This window comes from Athene cunicularia (assembly GCF_003259725.1).
Source record: "Athene cunicularia isolate RWA chromosome 6 unlocalized genomic scaffold, athCun1 chr6_part2, whole genome shotgun sequence".
Taxonomy (NCBI): Eukaryota; Metazoa; Chordata; class Aves; order Strigiformes; family Strigidae; genus Athene; species Athene cunicularia.
The window spans coordinates 4,655,483-4,671,638 of NW_020799106.1; the positions used below are offsets into that span (position 1 = coordinate 4,655,483).

The following is a 16,156-nucleotide window of genomic DNA, read 5'->3' on the forward strand; positions in this document are numbered from 1 at the left end:
TTTTTTTTTTTTTTTTTGTGACCCAAAACCCAGCCAGACTTTGTCCGAGTGGGAGAAGGAACCAGGCTGGTTGCTCCCCGCTTTTAGACACGGGACAAGCCAGGCAACATCTGCACCTTTGGTATCAAATCTAAAACATTTCAATAGTTTTAACAATTTAAATCCACAATTAAATCTATATACATTTTTAACTTTTCCAACTAATTCCAAGAACTGAAATTCTGCTCAACTCTCTTAACATTTATCATTATTGAATAAAAACAGATGCAAATCCTTTTTTTTTAAAAAAAACATCTATTACTTCGTGGTGTTACTTGGCCTGTAAAAAGCCACGATGCTATAAAAAAAATTGTTCTGTAGAAACTCCTTTCCGCCTTCACCCAAAGCGAGTGCTGGATTATTAAAGCCAGACCGTAAGCGATGCTGAAGCGGGTTTACCTTGCGGGAGAGCTGCTGCCGGCTCAGCCCTCGGGCCGCGCTCCAGCCCCAGCCCCGGCAGTTTCGCCTCCAGCCCGGAGAGGGCAGCGCCGAGCGCCGCGGAGCCACCGCGGGAGCTGCGCCCGCCCCTCCCGCCAGCCACCGGCACGCGTGGGCACCGACAGAAAAAACCACTGCCACCAGACAAACGTTTGATAAAGTCATTTTAATGGAAAATGTAAAACCCCTTTCAACTTCAATGTACAAAGCATGTGTAACACTTGCACTTTTAACAAATTAAAGCAAGCCAATGTTTTAAAAAAATACATCATTGAATGTATATATGTATATATTTACATAGCATATTAAGTTTAATATTTAGCTTTAAAAGTTCACATAAATTTTACCAAAATGAGACAATTTTTAAATAAATTACACCTTTTGAAAACGTTTAATTGTACACTGAATAGCTTCAATAAAATACTGAAGTGTCTGTATTTAATATCTACTTTATATACTTTATATTTTACAAAGTTTACAATTATTTGGCAGTAATTTTCAGATTATGACATGACTGCTGTGCGGACTCAGCAAGATCCCAAATGCAGGCAATAGCTGGTGTTTGTGTCCTACTCTCACAGTAACTGTCTCAATGTAGTGAAAAATATCTGAATTATTTTAGCAAACTGTACAAGTCACATTTACATTTGATCAACAATATAGCATAGAATTTTGTGGTTTTTTTCCAAAAATAAATACATCATCTTAAATCTTTGACATTTCACAAACTTCATGTACATTATAATACAGGACAGCAGAATGCTGCTCAATTGTTTGCAAGTCTAACATGTGATCACAGTGGCTGTGATATGAAGCTCTACCGTTGCAGTGTCGTTAACAAGGAAATACGATGACTATGTTTTCTTGGCACTGATGGTTTGTGAAGCTTTAAATTAGTGTGCATACTGTTCGTGTATTAGAAAAAATAACCTCCATTTGATGTTAACACAAAAAAGCAGAGAGCGCTTAGTTTTCATCCATATCTTCCATTTCACCTTCGTGAATCTTCAGAGCTCTCACCATTTCTTTAACTGCATGATACAAGATATTTTTAACCTGCAAGAACATCAGACAGATTTTAGTAAGGCCTACGACTAAGGGACTCTGCAATATGTGTTTAGGACTGAGATGAAGACGAGTGGATGGGAAAAAAAAAAAAAAAGGGAAGGCTACATCAAGCCAGTGCAAAAGGAAACACCTTTTTTGCGCATTTTAAAACGTAACGTGAAATAAATAAAACCAGCAACTCGAGGGAGATTCATTTACACCCCTGGCATTCAGGCTGCTGCTCATTGTTATTCTGTGTGAACAGCAGCGAGGAAGTAGCTCCACGCACTGCTCCGCATTTCAATGAGCCCGAGCACGCCCTGCCTTCCCCACAGCTTCCAGAGCAGAATTCATTTCCTACCTGCAGTTTATCATCATAATTGATTTCTTCCTTTGACAGCCTCAGCTCCTGCGTCAAGTGAAAAGACTGTACAAGATGTTCTGGAGACACAAAGTCTTCAGTTACTTGAACGCAGCTGTGAAAATTTTGTACCTATCCAAAATAACAAGAAGGAGGGATTGATAATTAGTATTTTGGGGTTTTTCTTTGGCAGAGATACCTGAGAAAAGAGTGGGCCTTGAGATCTCTTCAACCACAGCCTGGCTTATCAGACTAAAGGGCACCTTTATGCGTTTTATGTAGAGAACAATTAAGCGTATTTGACTTCAATAAGTTGCTTCTGCCAAAGGTGCCCTCTGACCAACACACATCTGCCTGCGCCCCACGCTGCCCCCCGCAGTGGGCTCTGATGTGAATTCAGCACGTTCTGAGGCGTTAATCCACGCCGTGCCCCGCACTGTGCTGGAAGCTTGCACTCTGCCAGGCACAGCCTGCCCCGTTCCCTGCAAAGTAATTGCCAGTGGAAATATTTAAAAGAAAAAACAAAACAAAACAAAACAACCCACACGAACAAAGGGGCAGGTTCAAAGAGGGGGGGAGAAGCACTTTCTTTTTTCCCTAAACACTACTTCTTACTGGTTAGAGGTAACTACTGAGAGAAGCGGACACTGTCTTGTGCCAGCCAGGTCGTACCTGGAGGGCAGGGGAAAGGGAAAAACGTTTCCTGGTTGTGACCTGACTATCCGACTCCTGTTCTCTTCAGATACAGCACCAGGTCTTTCACCCCTAAACCCTTACAAATTAAACCGTTTCTTCAGCATGTCAAAAGCCTCATTTCCTCATATTCCCACAACTGCTCATAATGTTGAGCAACGTCAATCCTGCGCTCAGAAAGCCTGAGGGGTGGGGAGGGAGCACCTCTGCAATCCTAGCAAATAAATGGTCCCACCCCGCTCAGTACTGATGAAGATTTGTGTATTTTAAGCTGGAACCTAGCAAAATCTAGATGGTTTTTTAATGCATACTGTAAAATTTCCTTTAGGATACATGACATTCAAAAAACCCTTTGGGGCCTACACAGTTGAGGTCACAGCACTCCGTTTTTAAAATATTTGCTTCAAAAACACCGCCCCAAACCACTGATTTTGTAAGACAGCTCGCCCCTGGACAGGTGAAACCTCAGAGGGTAACCCCCAGCTCTACGCTAGCGTTGGACACAGGGTTTCTGCAGACTCACAATCAAGGACAAAGCAGTGCCATTCCCTCCTGCAAATTAATCAAAAAAAGAATAATTTCAGAGACGAAGAGGGCTGATTGATGCCAGACAACCTGCAAGGAGCAGAAAGCCAGGAGCAAGGAAACAGCTGCCCAAGTGCCACCGTCAGGGTCCCACCAGCACTGGGGGAATTCCCCAGAGGTGCTGTGAGCAGGGCTGCAGCTCCAGCCCCCTCTCTGCCCTTGCAGGCTTCTCACCTGCTTCAAGTCTCTACCTGCCCTTGTTTTCCTTCCCACCCCATGCAAATCCCACACACCACTCTTCCACTTTCTCCTCACTGAGAAAAGGTTTTAGTGACTCCCTCTCCCTCCCCTTTGCAGAAGGAGCAGTAGTTGTTGCCCTCAGCTCTTTCATTCTGCCTTAAACCTCCTTCCCTTCCAGGGCCTGCCTTATCAGTGCCAGTCTTTGTGGGGAGGACAGACTTTGCCCAGCCAGTCTGGTACTTCACATGGGAATGCCCTGCTGACAGCCCATAGGCAGTTCTATTTATAATGTTTATAATACAAGCTGATAAAATGACACACACAAATAAATAGGTTTAGCAACGATTCCCCTGAGGTTTGTGGGGTGAGGGCTACAGCACTCCCACGACTGTGCCAGCTCCAGCTGAACCGAGAGAAGAGCTTCGCCCCCAGCCCACACAGAGCAGGTTTTCCAGCAGGGCCCGGGAGAGGGGTGGAGCGGAAAAGCCTCAGATTTGGTCTGGGACAGGGGAAGGCGAGTGGGCAGGGGGAAAGGGACCGTGTGTCCTCACCCCACTGCTGTCTCAGCCATCTCCCTCACGGCTTCAGCTCTGGGGCCAGCGCTCAGCCCAGCAGCTCTGCAGGCACAACTCCCAGACCTTTATCCTACATCCTTATCATAACATCACCAGGATGTCGCGTTACTGCCAGCGTGTTATTTTACAATATATAATCCTGCTGCTAAATCAAGATAATACCACTATAAAAAACAACATTATAATAACCTGTTCCACTATGAACAAGTTCTGCATGCAGCCTGAACAACACATTTCAATCGTTGTCTCAAATATTTCTAACTTTTAATTTATCACTAAAGTGTTTTACAAATTCAGAGTCACCAAATTAAAACCAGGGATGACATCCCTAGAGGACGACTGTGATACAGGATGACCCAGAGCAGAGCAGCAGAAAGAGTTAATCATTCAAAACCAGTTAAAAATCCCCTTTCTTAACTGGGTTAGTTTCCAAGAAGAACTGAGGGCTTGCTGTTACAAGTGCCAGAGAGAGAATTTGGCCCAGACATTAGCAAAGCAGGAGACACTTCTGAGCTCCCTTACTCATACAGCCAAGATAGATACAGTTCTCCAGCGCATCACTCGTGGTACAGTCAGGGAAGCAACTGCAGAGGAACCAATGCTGTATCTATTTCTGGCTTCCCCCCATCCCTGGGAGAGCAATTTCCTCCCAAAGAGGTACTGACAAGGCTACTCTGACCGTCACAGCTCACAGGAGCAGCTCTCCCTCCCACCCCACCACTGGAACAGTGTGACTTTGCCCACTGGAATGATCACAAGGGGGATGTGAGTGCTGTCTGCAAGCACACAGGGAGGAGGGGGGTGGGGGGAAAACCTGGGAAGCAAGAGGAATGCTTTATGCTACCATAAAATATTAAGAACAAGTTGCTTTAAAAAGCAGACATGAATCCATAGAAGCTGGAAGAAAAAAATATATAGAAGAAATACACAAAACCTCCTCCACGTTAGAGCAGTAAAATTCTAGACCAGCACACCAGCAGCAGTGTGACAACCACCCTAACTGGCTCCAGGAGGGAAGTGCCTGAGCTACACTCCACAGCAAGCGCAGGCAGCCGGGCTCCCTAACTCCATCCCTCAGCCCCATTTCCTCTGCTCCACAACATGAGCAAATAAAAATAAAAATGTTAATCTCCCACCAAATTTAGTATCAACTCGCATTCAGTTTTAATCATTAAAGATTCATGACGGGCATGTAAATCTGAAACAACATGTAAACTTAACCTGGTATGTGTTCTTGTTCAGACTCATTTTTAAGTGTTTAAATGTGCTTTGTATATATGAAGTGCTGGTGCTGATCCCTAAGGTCAGTATTTATACATCTCTATATAGAGAATACTATACATGTACATGAAAGAACACGATGCTTTCATTTCCTCCTACGTGGCAGATTCACAGGAACTTCTCACTGAAGATGAAAAGGTTCTCACAGCTTCACCCACTATGTTTTAAAAACACCATGTTATTAACTCCTTGGTGCCAGAAGCTAGAACATTACCACTTCAAAAGCAATCTGGAGTTTAAAGCCAAGGAGATAAAGAGAAGAGTGGTCTTATTTTTGGTCTTTAAACCTATGAACTGCAGGGAAGCCTGGAACAATCCCACTACTTCATGTTTGATATATTCTGTATGACTTTCTATAATGCCACATGCTATATAAAACAAGTTTCCCAGTATGTATGTTATTTTCTGTGGGTTCCCTTTTCACTCTTGTATCTGGGATATCTCCCTTGTTTCGAGAGATCAGAGTAAGGTTACTGGAGGATGCAATACAAATCTTATCTACTCTGGGAGTCCTAAGTGGCTTTCGCCTAACAGGAGCTAAGAATAACATCAATGCCAGACGTTCCCTCACCTTTGTGAAGCAACATCAAGCCCTGGAGACACATTACAGAGAAAGGCAACCTACAACCACCCAAGATTTGGTCACCTGGGATTGTTGGGGTGTGGGTTTTTGTGGTTTTTTTTTCTTTTACCAGGAAACAAAACCACACAGATCATCCAGGGTTAACATACCACCATGTGAAACCCATTCAAAGACTCACTGGAATGCCAAAGTCTGGTCTGGGTAAGGTACCTGTAGCTTTCAGTGCCCTAGCAACTGAGAGCGCCAGCAGACAGATTAGACATAAAACCTGTCATCACCTCAACCCAGTCATCCTGCACAGAGAAAACCCTACTGCCCTGGTCACGGTGACATGGAAAGTCATTGCTTCCTCTCTCTCTGCCCAGAAGGCAGTTGGAAGCTGATCTACGGATCAGAAACCGAATAGCATCTTCTTCAGAAAGGCCTGGCCTCGCCTGAACCCGGGTGGAGATCAATGATAAATCTTTAACAGCAAGATGGTTTACAACCCCCACTGCAGGGTGGGGATGCTCCTCATTCCTTGATAGTCAGCTACCTAATTAGTGGTGCCTGACAGCTGGCAAGACAGCAAGAAAGCAGACTCCTTTTCCTGTTGGAACAGGAAAACATTCATGGAGTGAAGAAATAACACAACTGCCCCAAACCCATGTCTGAACAATTGTGCTTTCTTCCTCTTTTCACCAAGAAGCAGTTTTCAGACTGTGAGGAAAAAAACCAAAACCACCAAACAAAAAAAGTAACAAACCCTATGTACTAGGAGAGGGCTGAAGCTTGTCACACATTCATACTGGTTCTCCAGAACTGCCCTGCTGGCACTACTTTTTATTAACTAAGAATGAAAACTGGCAGCTGCTGCAAAGGTGATAGCACACTTTCTACTGGTAAGGAAAGCTGTTGAAAGGAGAGTGATGACTCCCAGTGATTGAGGTACCTTCTGTGTAAAAAGGAACTTAATGTGGAGCAGAAAAACAACCTCCAAATCCTGTTACAGAAACATCTTGTTACACCCAAACTGTTTCTGCAATTCTCCTACAACTGAAGATAAAACCAATGACACCTGGCACCCAGGTATTTTTAAATGCTTGGGTTGCTCTCTCTGCCTCTCCTGGGTTAGGTTAAACTTTTGGTTTAGAAGAAAAAAGCATTAACCTGGCTTTGGCAAAACTAGCAACAGTTTATTTACAAATGTGCTAACAAAATGAAAAGCAGAAAAAAGTGGTTAATAATAGTCTGCTTATTTTTCATTTTAAAGGAAGAAAGGAGCAGTATCATCTCAAGTGTTCAAGTCGCTCAGTGTTAGTACTGGCTAGTCATCTCTCCCAAGCAGATGTGCCTCCCTTATTATACATAACCTACACACTCACAGCCATCAGTAAGAAAATAAAACCTGAGTACAGATGTAGTTACGTCTTTGAAAAAAAGTTATTTATTGTATTTATGTTATTTAATCCTGTGTGTCTTTAAACTGATGTACATTACCTGATGAAGTGCTCCTGCTGGTAGAATAATAGCATCACCAAGAAACTGAATAACCGTACAGGTTTTTACTCCGTATTCTTCGAGAAGTCTTTGGCGAAGTTTTTTGTTCACATACCAACTCTGATCGCGTATTGGATCATGCTCTGGTAAAACTTCTAAGCCTTGCTCTTTTGCTATCTGTAAGTACAGAAAAGATCCCAAGTCACTTTTAAGAGAAGCTGAACCTTCTGCTGGTAAGTTGTAAGTACACCTAACTTACAAAGCAACACTACTGTGTTCCCAATACCCCGATGAGAATTTTAGTTAGGGATTCAAAAGAATCTCAAAGGAAGTGGGAAGTCCCACTGACCTGGAGACACCTGAAGAACTCCCACTCCAAAAGGCAGAGCTTTAAAGAACTCAGCACAGTAACAAACACGCCCTCTGTGACTTCTTTCATCAAGAACATAAAATCTGACCTCAGGAGTTCCTATGCTGCCAATTCCTCAAGCTTACAACCTTCTGTGTTGACGCAGACATGCCACACCACAACCTCAGCTCAGGAAGAAAGAAGCAGATAAAATGAAGGGTCATATGGTCCTGGGCAACCTGCTCTAGGTGACTCTGCTTCAGCATGGGGCTGGACAAAACAACCTCAGGAGGTGCCCTTCCAATCTCAACCACTCTGTGCATGTTGTTATTTTCCTACCATCTCATTGAGGAACTCAGAAAAAATGATGGGACATAAAAAAATACTTCCCAACAGTGGTAGGCTTAACTGCAACAACTATTTTTCATCAAGTTAACCACAGGGGAACATACACGACCCTTAATCAATTGCTAATTAATCAATCATAGTGACTAAAGATGAAAAACACATATCTAATCCATCTGTCATTACTCAGGAGACAACTCTCATTAAAAACAGATTTTTATTCATATTGATATTAAATATAACTAATAATGCAATGCAGAGCTTGAAAATATTCTTGTGTATTATCACCCTTCTTCTGTACTAACGAGATACTGAGATTTTATTTCTTATCAGCAGGCAAAGCAATCCCAAGGTCTAGTCATCAATTAATCTCCAGTTCAGTAATTTTAAAAATACCATCACAGCACCACTGTGGCAGGCTGTGGCAGCAAATGACAAACTTTGTTACATGGCATCTTAAGCGCTTCTGTTTTAAACCTGTTGCTCGCAAAGTTTCAAAATATCCCTTAATTGCTCTGAAAGAAGAAACACTGAAACACTCATTGTCCACCTGTTCCCTTGCCTTTGTGATTTTGTTCACAACTCTACTTTCCAAACTGAGGAGCCACCTCAGGAGCCACTTTATAGGCATCTGCTTTTTGAGCGAACAGAAAAGCCTCGCTGTGTAACTTGTAATCTCCTGGAATTAGCTGTACTTTATTTACTAGTGCTTATTGCTCCCCACAGTCCAGCTTACCAAAGAGCAAATGTTTGAGTCACCAGAGGACAGCTGCCTTGGGACTGAAACAACGCCTGACTGTCCAAGAGAATCTTTACTGCTAAATTTTTTAGGCTCTTCCTGCTCGCAGTAGACACCTTGGCCTCCACCCTGTTTATGGACCCCTTTGGTTTAGTCAGTTAAGATTCATCTGATTTTTTTTTCCCACAGTAGAAGACAGAGAAGGCTTTTTCCTCCTGTAACCACTTCAGTGATATTTTCTATGCCATCCATCAAGGCTGCCTTCTAGAACATGAAAACATGCTAAAGACAGGGCACAGAAAACTGCTTCCAAGATGGTATCTCTAAATTTAACAACGAGTGGCCCAGCAGTGGACATACATCCTACATGATAATAACAACCTGAAAGGTTCTGATGTGGCTCTAGCTTGTTCATCACACGCTGCTGAAGGAAGATCTGCACCATAGCTAATGCAGAAATCTGTTGCTCTTTGGTACATTATCCCCCACCACTCTCATCTTCACTTAAGAACCAAGAAATATTCTTTGAGCTGACGAGTCTCAGAGATCTTATGTAGACTGGTGGCTGCGGGGTTGCAAGGTCAGGGTTTTTGCATGGGACAAGTCACAAAAATTTCAGCATCTGATTATTATCCTACAAATTACCCTTTGTATTAGAGAAGATCAAGAATAGATCTCCATGACCTCCTGAGCATTCAGTTTGCAGGCTACCTGTAACTCTTAAGTAGTAAATAGATACCACGTTACATACTTTGTTTTAGATTATGTAGCAGATCAATTATAATTTATGTGCTATAAAGGGAAGAATTTTGCTTCCTTCCCTAAGCATAGGGGTGGGGTTTGTGGTTTCTGCCAGCCCCCTTTGATTTACCAGTTACTTAGATCATATTTATAAAATATGTTTTATAAAAGCTAACCTTCTGCAGAAACTCCCTTATCTTGTCAGCATCTTTGCCAGCATAAATGTGCCATAAAGCACCAGGTAATTCGCTTGAATCTTTCAATCTCTTCCTTAAAAGGTCATCCAAATCTTCCTCTTCAAACTTCTTCAAAACTCCTAAGATACAACAAATAGATATTTTTTTTTTAAAGTGAGACAAAGGAAAAACCGAAACTAAACACCTTCTTTAAGAATTTCTTGAGACTGAAAACAACAGAAGTCCCCAGGTGATCTTTTTGTTTGGTGTTTGTAATTAGTTACTAGAATATGAATCCCATAAATACCTTAAAAACCATGTTTAATATTTAAACATTTTTACATTTTTTTAATTTGATGGAACACGTTCTTCTACCTGAAATAAACAAGTAGGGGTTGCACCAAAATATTAAAAGACGAAAAGATGTTTTCCTGCAGTCAGCAAAAGCGGTGTTTTGCATGCTGTTCTGCAGCAGCTAGTCAAAAAGCTAGAGCTCTCCCAAAATGCTCAAGTTTTGCTGCTATTAACTCAGTGCATATGCAAGTGAAAACAAAGCAAACAGAAGACAGCAAACCTTACTGCAGCTCTATTCACACCCAAAATCTACATTTGCTGATTATGGAATAAGAGAACAAAAGAGTAAGTAAGGGGAAAGAAACAGAACTATTTCAGTGATTTAAAGACTGTTTCACATAAGCAAGAAACCTAATACAGACAACTAACATACACCAATTTAAGCTCTCTGGTGCTGAAAAATTACATTACAGTCCAAATTCAATAGAGCAAACACAGCGCATCCAGAGGGAGCAGAATAAACAGAAGGTTTGGCAAATACATCATCCTGACATAATTGTTAGAACTACCACAGCTTCCAGAGAAAATCCTTCATCCTGCACTTTCATTAGCTCTGCCAGCCCCAGCACAGGAATGGCACATCAATTATAGGTAATGGCAAAAAAAGTGGAAAGAGTTCGAAATACCATTTCATAATTCATGAACTGCACTGTACTTTCTGCAGTTAATGGGTGAGCAAATTCTTGAAACAAAAGAATCTCCCAGGTTTAAGCAAGATACTGATGGAGATCCTTCATCTGCTTCCGAAGAACAGTGTCAGTTTTCAAAGCTGCAGATCACTCAGCCCATCTACACCTCTCACCGTGAACTTCCCTTTACCTGATTTGGAAAGTACTCCATTTCCTTTCGCTATGCCAACATAAACAAGGATGTTCACGACATCAGAAACTTCAATATGGAGATTTGTGGTTCCTATATCATGATCTTTAGTAGCAGCCACACCTATATTACAAGATAAAATTAAGATTTGTTGTATAGCATATTCACCTTCAAATAGAAACGTGCAACATCTGAGAAGAAATTTCTGAAACACTGTCACAGAAAAGCATTTTATGTACAGATGGGCTTTAACACGGAAATACTGAGATAAACCAGCTACAAACATGCTTTTGTTTTGCTTGCTAAACAAGAAAATGTTACTTTTAAACAGAGACCTTGAGATATCTCTGAGCCCCTAAACATCAGTTTTGTCAGAAAAGAACACATTTCAGCAGAATAATCAAAGACATTTCCTGACCACTATGTTCCACCTCAACCTTTCAGGTTGTTCAGGGCAGAATCTAAGTACAGTGAATACAAAAGGTTATGAAATCAAATGTATCACTTTTATGCCGGGCTGTAGGCTGAGTTCTTCATAAAAGAACAAATATGATTGCATAAGAAGGAGCAGCTGGAAAAGGTCTGAGAGAAACAACCTTTTCTAAACAGGTTTGAGTGTACAGCATACAATACAAATTATGAGAAATATGCTGAGATTTACTTATGACCAGAATTATAAACACAGTAATATTTCATTAAGTATTTTGTCATACAGCATTATTAAAGACAAGATCTGTCATTGTGTTTAAAAGCAGCTAACCATTTATATACTTCAGAAGACTGTAACAGCATGAGGAGACAGAAACAAGCACAGAGGCAAATAGGCTCATGCCTGAGGTGCCTCTGCCATTAATATGCAAGTCAGTCAAGTATTTTTCCTACGTTCAGTGAACAATTACCCTCCAAGCAAGCTCAGCTTTTTATCAAGCATTATAACCTGTGATATTCTACGCTTTTAAGGGAAGATGTAACTGCTACACTTCCAGGGCATACTCACCATATGCACTGCACAGCCTGGGTCCCAGATCTGGACGGACAAAAAATCCTGGCAGATGAGAAGCCAAGTTTAGTTTTCCTTCTGGACTACAATATTCCGGCAAGGGCAAACTTTTTAATAAGTCCTCATATCTGGAGGAGAAAAGAAGAATGAAGAAGGAGAAAGAAGAATGTAATTGACTTTGTGTGATTACGCAGAGAGCAAAAAACCAGCATGGAAGTTGACTTGAGATAAACTCTCATACCTTGCTGGCATCATAGCCTTGAAATCTTCACCAGAAGGCCAATCTTTCAGTTTCAGTAGAGCTGTTTCCCCATTTTTTATCTTCTGCCGTTCTGCAAGTAACACAGAAATTACTAAAAACTAATACACTGTAAGTCTTTTATTTTATTCAACTAAAACACATAACTGAGCTCTTAACTTGTCTATAAAGATTTCATCCATAAAACAGGAGAGAATTCATTTCAAGACTCAAACATGATACAAAATAAACTCAACTAGTTGAGGAACAATGACATTTATTTGGTTTTTTAGTCAGACCCAACTAGTATATCAAGTACATCTTTAGTTCTGCAAAGGTAGAAAATGCAAGTTTCCCTCACATTCTCTGGGAACAGATTACCTAGTGCTTTGCTTTTAAATTAAAGTTTCTTCAAAGCCTCAAGATCCATAAAGAATATTTTTAACTGCAGTTTCTAACACTGACCATGTTCAGAATCAATGGAAGAATACACTTAAAGTAACGTACTTGAAACATCTTCAAAACCATCCCAGAACTCCTTGACGTTGGTGTTTGAAATAATACTGTCTTTGCAATTCAAGATATCAGCTTGCTGGTTTCCAAAATCTAGACTAATTGACTCCGCTTTCCACAGGCTGAAGTTCATTTTCTTATGCATACCAGACACTAAAACAGGCTGTAAACAATAAAATGAAATAATAATTTAAAAAAAAATAAAAATCAGTATTTATCCTTCTGTAAGCAAGCACCTCCTTCCATTAAACTGGAATACAAATGCATCTCAAACACATACTGAAGACCTTGGCCCTACAAAGCTGTTAACACTTCCTCCGACAGCAACCACACCCAAGATGTCCTACACACATCTCTCTGGAATCTGAATTTCCGCAACAGTAATTTCTTATTTATTATTAGCAGTTAGCTGAAGTTGAAACTACACAAGATTCATATGTGGGCTGCACTTAACAAGCTTTTGCCCACTGCTAACAATACATTTTCAAACATGGTGTTAGGCAAATCTGTCCTTTAACACAGAGTTCACGCTGAGGTCGCTTTATAGACGGAACAGCTCAGTACCTACCCTTCCTTGTTTCCAGCACTCTTTGAAGAGCTTCCAGTTGTTGTTGTTTTTATGGTCTCTGAGCCACAAAACATGCTTATCACAGATCCATGAATACTGAATATCACTGTACCGCTTACTGCAGTCATCCTGAACACATTTTCTATCATCCTTTGGCTCATCTTTTATTTCAGATTTTACATTTATCTTTGGTGCTCTATTTGGTGGAATCTTGTTTTCTACTACTGAAGCAATTATGTCATCAAGAATATTTGGCATAGTCCTTCCACTCTTGCCACTCTATTAGAAAACAAACATACATATGCTTAAACAATCTAAAAGCAAATAAAGTTACTGTCGTCCTGCTGCAAAAGGAATTGCAACATTTCATTACCAATTAAAGGCTGCAGTTATCCACTTCCTTTGTGGAAAAATCATGCATTCTTACATGGAAAAAGTAGTATACAGTTATTACAAAACTCAATATATCAGACTCCTCCTTTGCTCTATCAGGTTAAGGCCTTAACTAACTTCACAGACATTTTCTTTACAGCATGTGTCAATTATCACTATATACACATATATAAAAATGTTAATGCAAATACGTGTGCATATATAAAGTTTTAATTAAAAATGAGTATTTAAAGCAATACAGCTATCAGACTGCTCTAACTAAAATGTACCAAAACAAGTTACAGAGCTTTTCAAATCCTGATATAAAAAACATGTAAACACTTACCGCTGTTCCTGTAGAGTAAACTGGAGCAAAAGCAATACCAGCATCTGTAGAACCTAGACGCAGTTTGCCTGCTGTTGTAGTTAATAAATCTCGTAAGGTTGAGCCCTGCTCATTGTTCTGGGATGCAGGAGGGGAGCTTTTGCAGTTTGGGGACTCCAAATTATCCTGGTCTTTCTCTTCCTTTGAATGCTTTCCAGAAGGACATTCTTTGTTCTCTAAAACAAAAATCATCATTGGAAGTTGACACTGTTGTATCACTATGCGGACACAGGAACAGCATCGGTACCCTGCATTTTATAGTGGTGATAACAGACTGTAGCACTAACACTTTATTCACCTGAAAACACACCAGAGGATGAACTAGATCCTTCAAAATGCAGTCAAACAGTGTGACCACGAAAAGGCCTTCCTCAGCACCTCAGACATGCACCTGAGTGAGGACCTGTCACAAATGAGAGATGCTGTAGCTGGAAATACTGCCACATTACACATGCATTCCACTAGTGGCTCCTCTGGGAACAGATTCTGATGCCACCAGGAGAAGGCATTGCAGTTTAAAGACTAAAATTAAAGGGGAAAAGAACATCGGCTTTTCTTTTTGTTGAAACAGAAAAGTGTGTCAATTTTTCCTATTTAATTCAATTACGTATCACTGGTGCCCCCAGAGTCATGAACATGATATGGCAATTTCAAACATATACCTTTCTTTTCTTCCCTGGCTTTCTGCTCTGCCAGATCAGCTAACCAGTGCAGCGGTGACTGGGATTCAGGAGGTGTTAACTTGCTGTCTGAGCTTACATCACTCCTTGGACTTGTATTCCCATTTGTCTCGGACTTTTGAGGAGTATTTTGCTGTTGAGACTCAGGCATGCACAGAGAAATTTTATTACTGTGGTTAAGGACGTTCTGCAAAACCTGCAAAGAACAAATTTATTTTTAAGTATGTAACTGTTTAAATGTACTTCAAAGACAAGGCTAGCATTTAACCATTGTATATGCAAACTAAAATGCAACTGGTAGTAGTCACACATAAAAATCCACAAGTATCAGTATGCCTGAACAAACTGTGATGTATACACACATTTTAGACTCACCTGAGACACACCATTCATCGCAGGGAGCTTGCCAGCTTGGGTGCTCTGCTTGCTGGTACACTGACAATGGGATTTAATTTCAAATTTTTCCCTAATACTGTGCATAGCATCTAAGAGATCTGTCAAAACTAGAAGACAATTAAAAAGAAAACCATCAGCAGCTCTCAATGATTTTGTGACCCTCTTTACAATACACATGTAGTGATGTTAAAATACTATCTGTAAATCTTTTCAAAATTTAAACTATTAAGAACTATTAAGACTTACTAAATTTAACACTCAAAAATACTGTAACAAGACTGTCCAGTTTACCTTAAAGCTCGTGCAGAAAGAAACAAGGTCTTTAATTAAATAATTGCACCCTACTCTTCTGAATAATCTAACCTTGACTCTACATTCCCACTGCATGGCACACACCAAGCCAGCCAGTCATTCATTATTTACTCCTCATTGTTCAACGGGTGCATCGTTGCTTCATGTAATAAAACTGTCAAAGTACAGACTGAAGTGAGCCACGTCTTGACAAAAAAATTAGTATGTGATCATGTAATTTAGGGTTGTTTGGTAATGGGTATGAATAAAAGAACAAATCTGAGGTTATGCAGGCAGTCTTCACTGTGGTGTTTCCAGATGAGTGGTTCACTTCACAATTTAAAATTAAAACCAGTTTCAGTCTGGAACCTGTTCTGGGGAATGTCACAATATGAATTTATTATGGTATCTAACCAATCTTCATTTCTACCTGAACTAACATGCAACAACCCATAAAGTAATGACTGGGTCTGTATTTCCAGCTTAAAATAACTTGGCAATTTACTTAACAAGTTTAAGGGCACATTTGAGTTTTCTGTTCTCTGCTCTGCATCAGTGGTGCCAGAGATCACAAGTGAAGTTGCACTAACAGCAACCACCACACCTAACGGCACTGCTTCCTAAAACTTACTTGGTTTTAAGAAAAATACTGAATTTAGCTGGATTTAGGATTACTGCTTAGTTTTTTATCACAAGCTCCTTCACCACATTTTGTTTTAAGATGCTCAATCAGATGTTCAACCAAAACCACACCACATGAACCTCTTTTTTGGGGGGGTGGGTGGGACAATGGTGAAAAACAAATCCCTCAAAATCTGTTGCCATATAATGCTCCTCAGCAGTACTATTCTAAGATTTTCTTCTAACAGTTAAGGTCAGATTTATTAAGTGTAATCTGGCTGGTTTATTCCGCTCTGAAAAGGTACAGA

The 16,156-nt window shown here is 40.6% G+C and overlaps 1 protein-coding gene across 2 annotated transcripts in view; it reads right to left on the reverse strand.

The window, feature by feature from the left end:
• Positions 1 to 628: 628 nt before the first annotated feature.
• The window catches only part of JMJD1C (jumonji domain containing 1C), a 110,529-nt gene continuing 95,001 nt past the window's right edge, over positions 629 to 16,156 (reverse strand). For both annotated transcript variants that reach the window (XM_026851745.1, XM_026851744.1), the window contains exons 14-25: positions 14,916 to 15,043; positions 14,523 to 14,736; positions 13,822 to 14,036; positions 13,104 to 13,382; positions 12,530 to 12,698; positions 12,026 to 12,116; positions 11,782 to 11,912; positions 10,785 to 10,907; positions 9,612 to 9,751; positions 7,262 to 7,438; positions 1,886 to 2,017; positions 629 to 1,533 (exon numbers count right to left, since the gene is read on the reverse strand). In XM_026851745.1, coding sequence (XP_026707546.1) covers positions 1,444 to 1,533; positions 1,886 to 2,017; positions 7,262 to 7,438; positions 9,612 to 9,751; positions 10,785 to 10,907; positions 11,782 to 11,912; positions 12,026 to 12,116; positions 12,530 to 12,698; positions 13,104 to 13,382; positions 13,822 to 14,036; positions 14,523 to 14,736; positions 14,916 to 15,043 — 1,889 coding nt within the window. In that variant the 3' untranslated portion in view covers positions 629 to 1,443. The remainder of the gene's footprint in view (positions 1,534 to 1,885; positions 2,018 to 7,261; positions 7,439 to 9,611; positions 9,752 to 10,784; positions 10,908 to 11,781; positions 11,913 to 12,025; positions 12,117 to 12,529; positions 12,699 to 13,103; positions 13,383 to 13,821; positions 14,037 to 14,522; positions 14,737 to 14,915; positions 15,044 to 16,156) is intronic.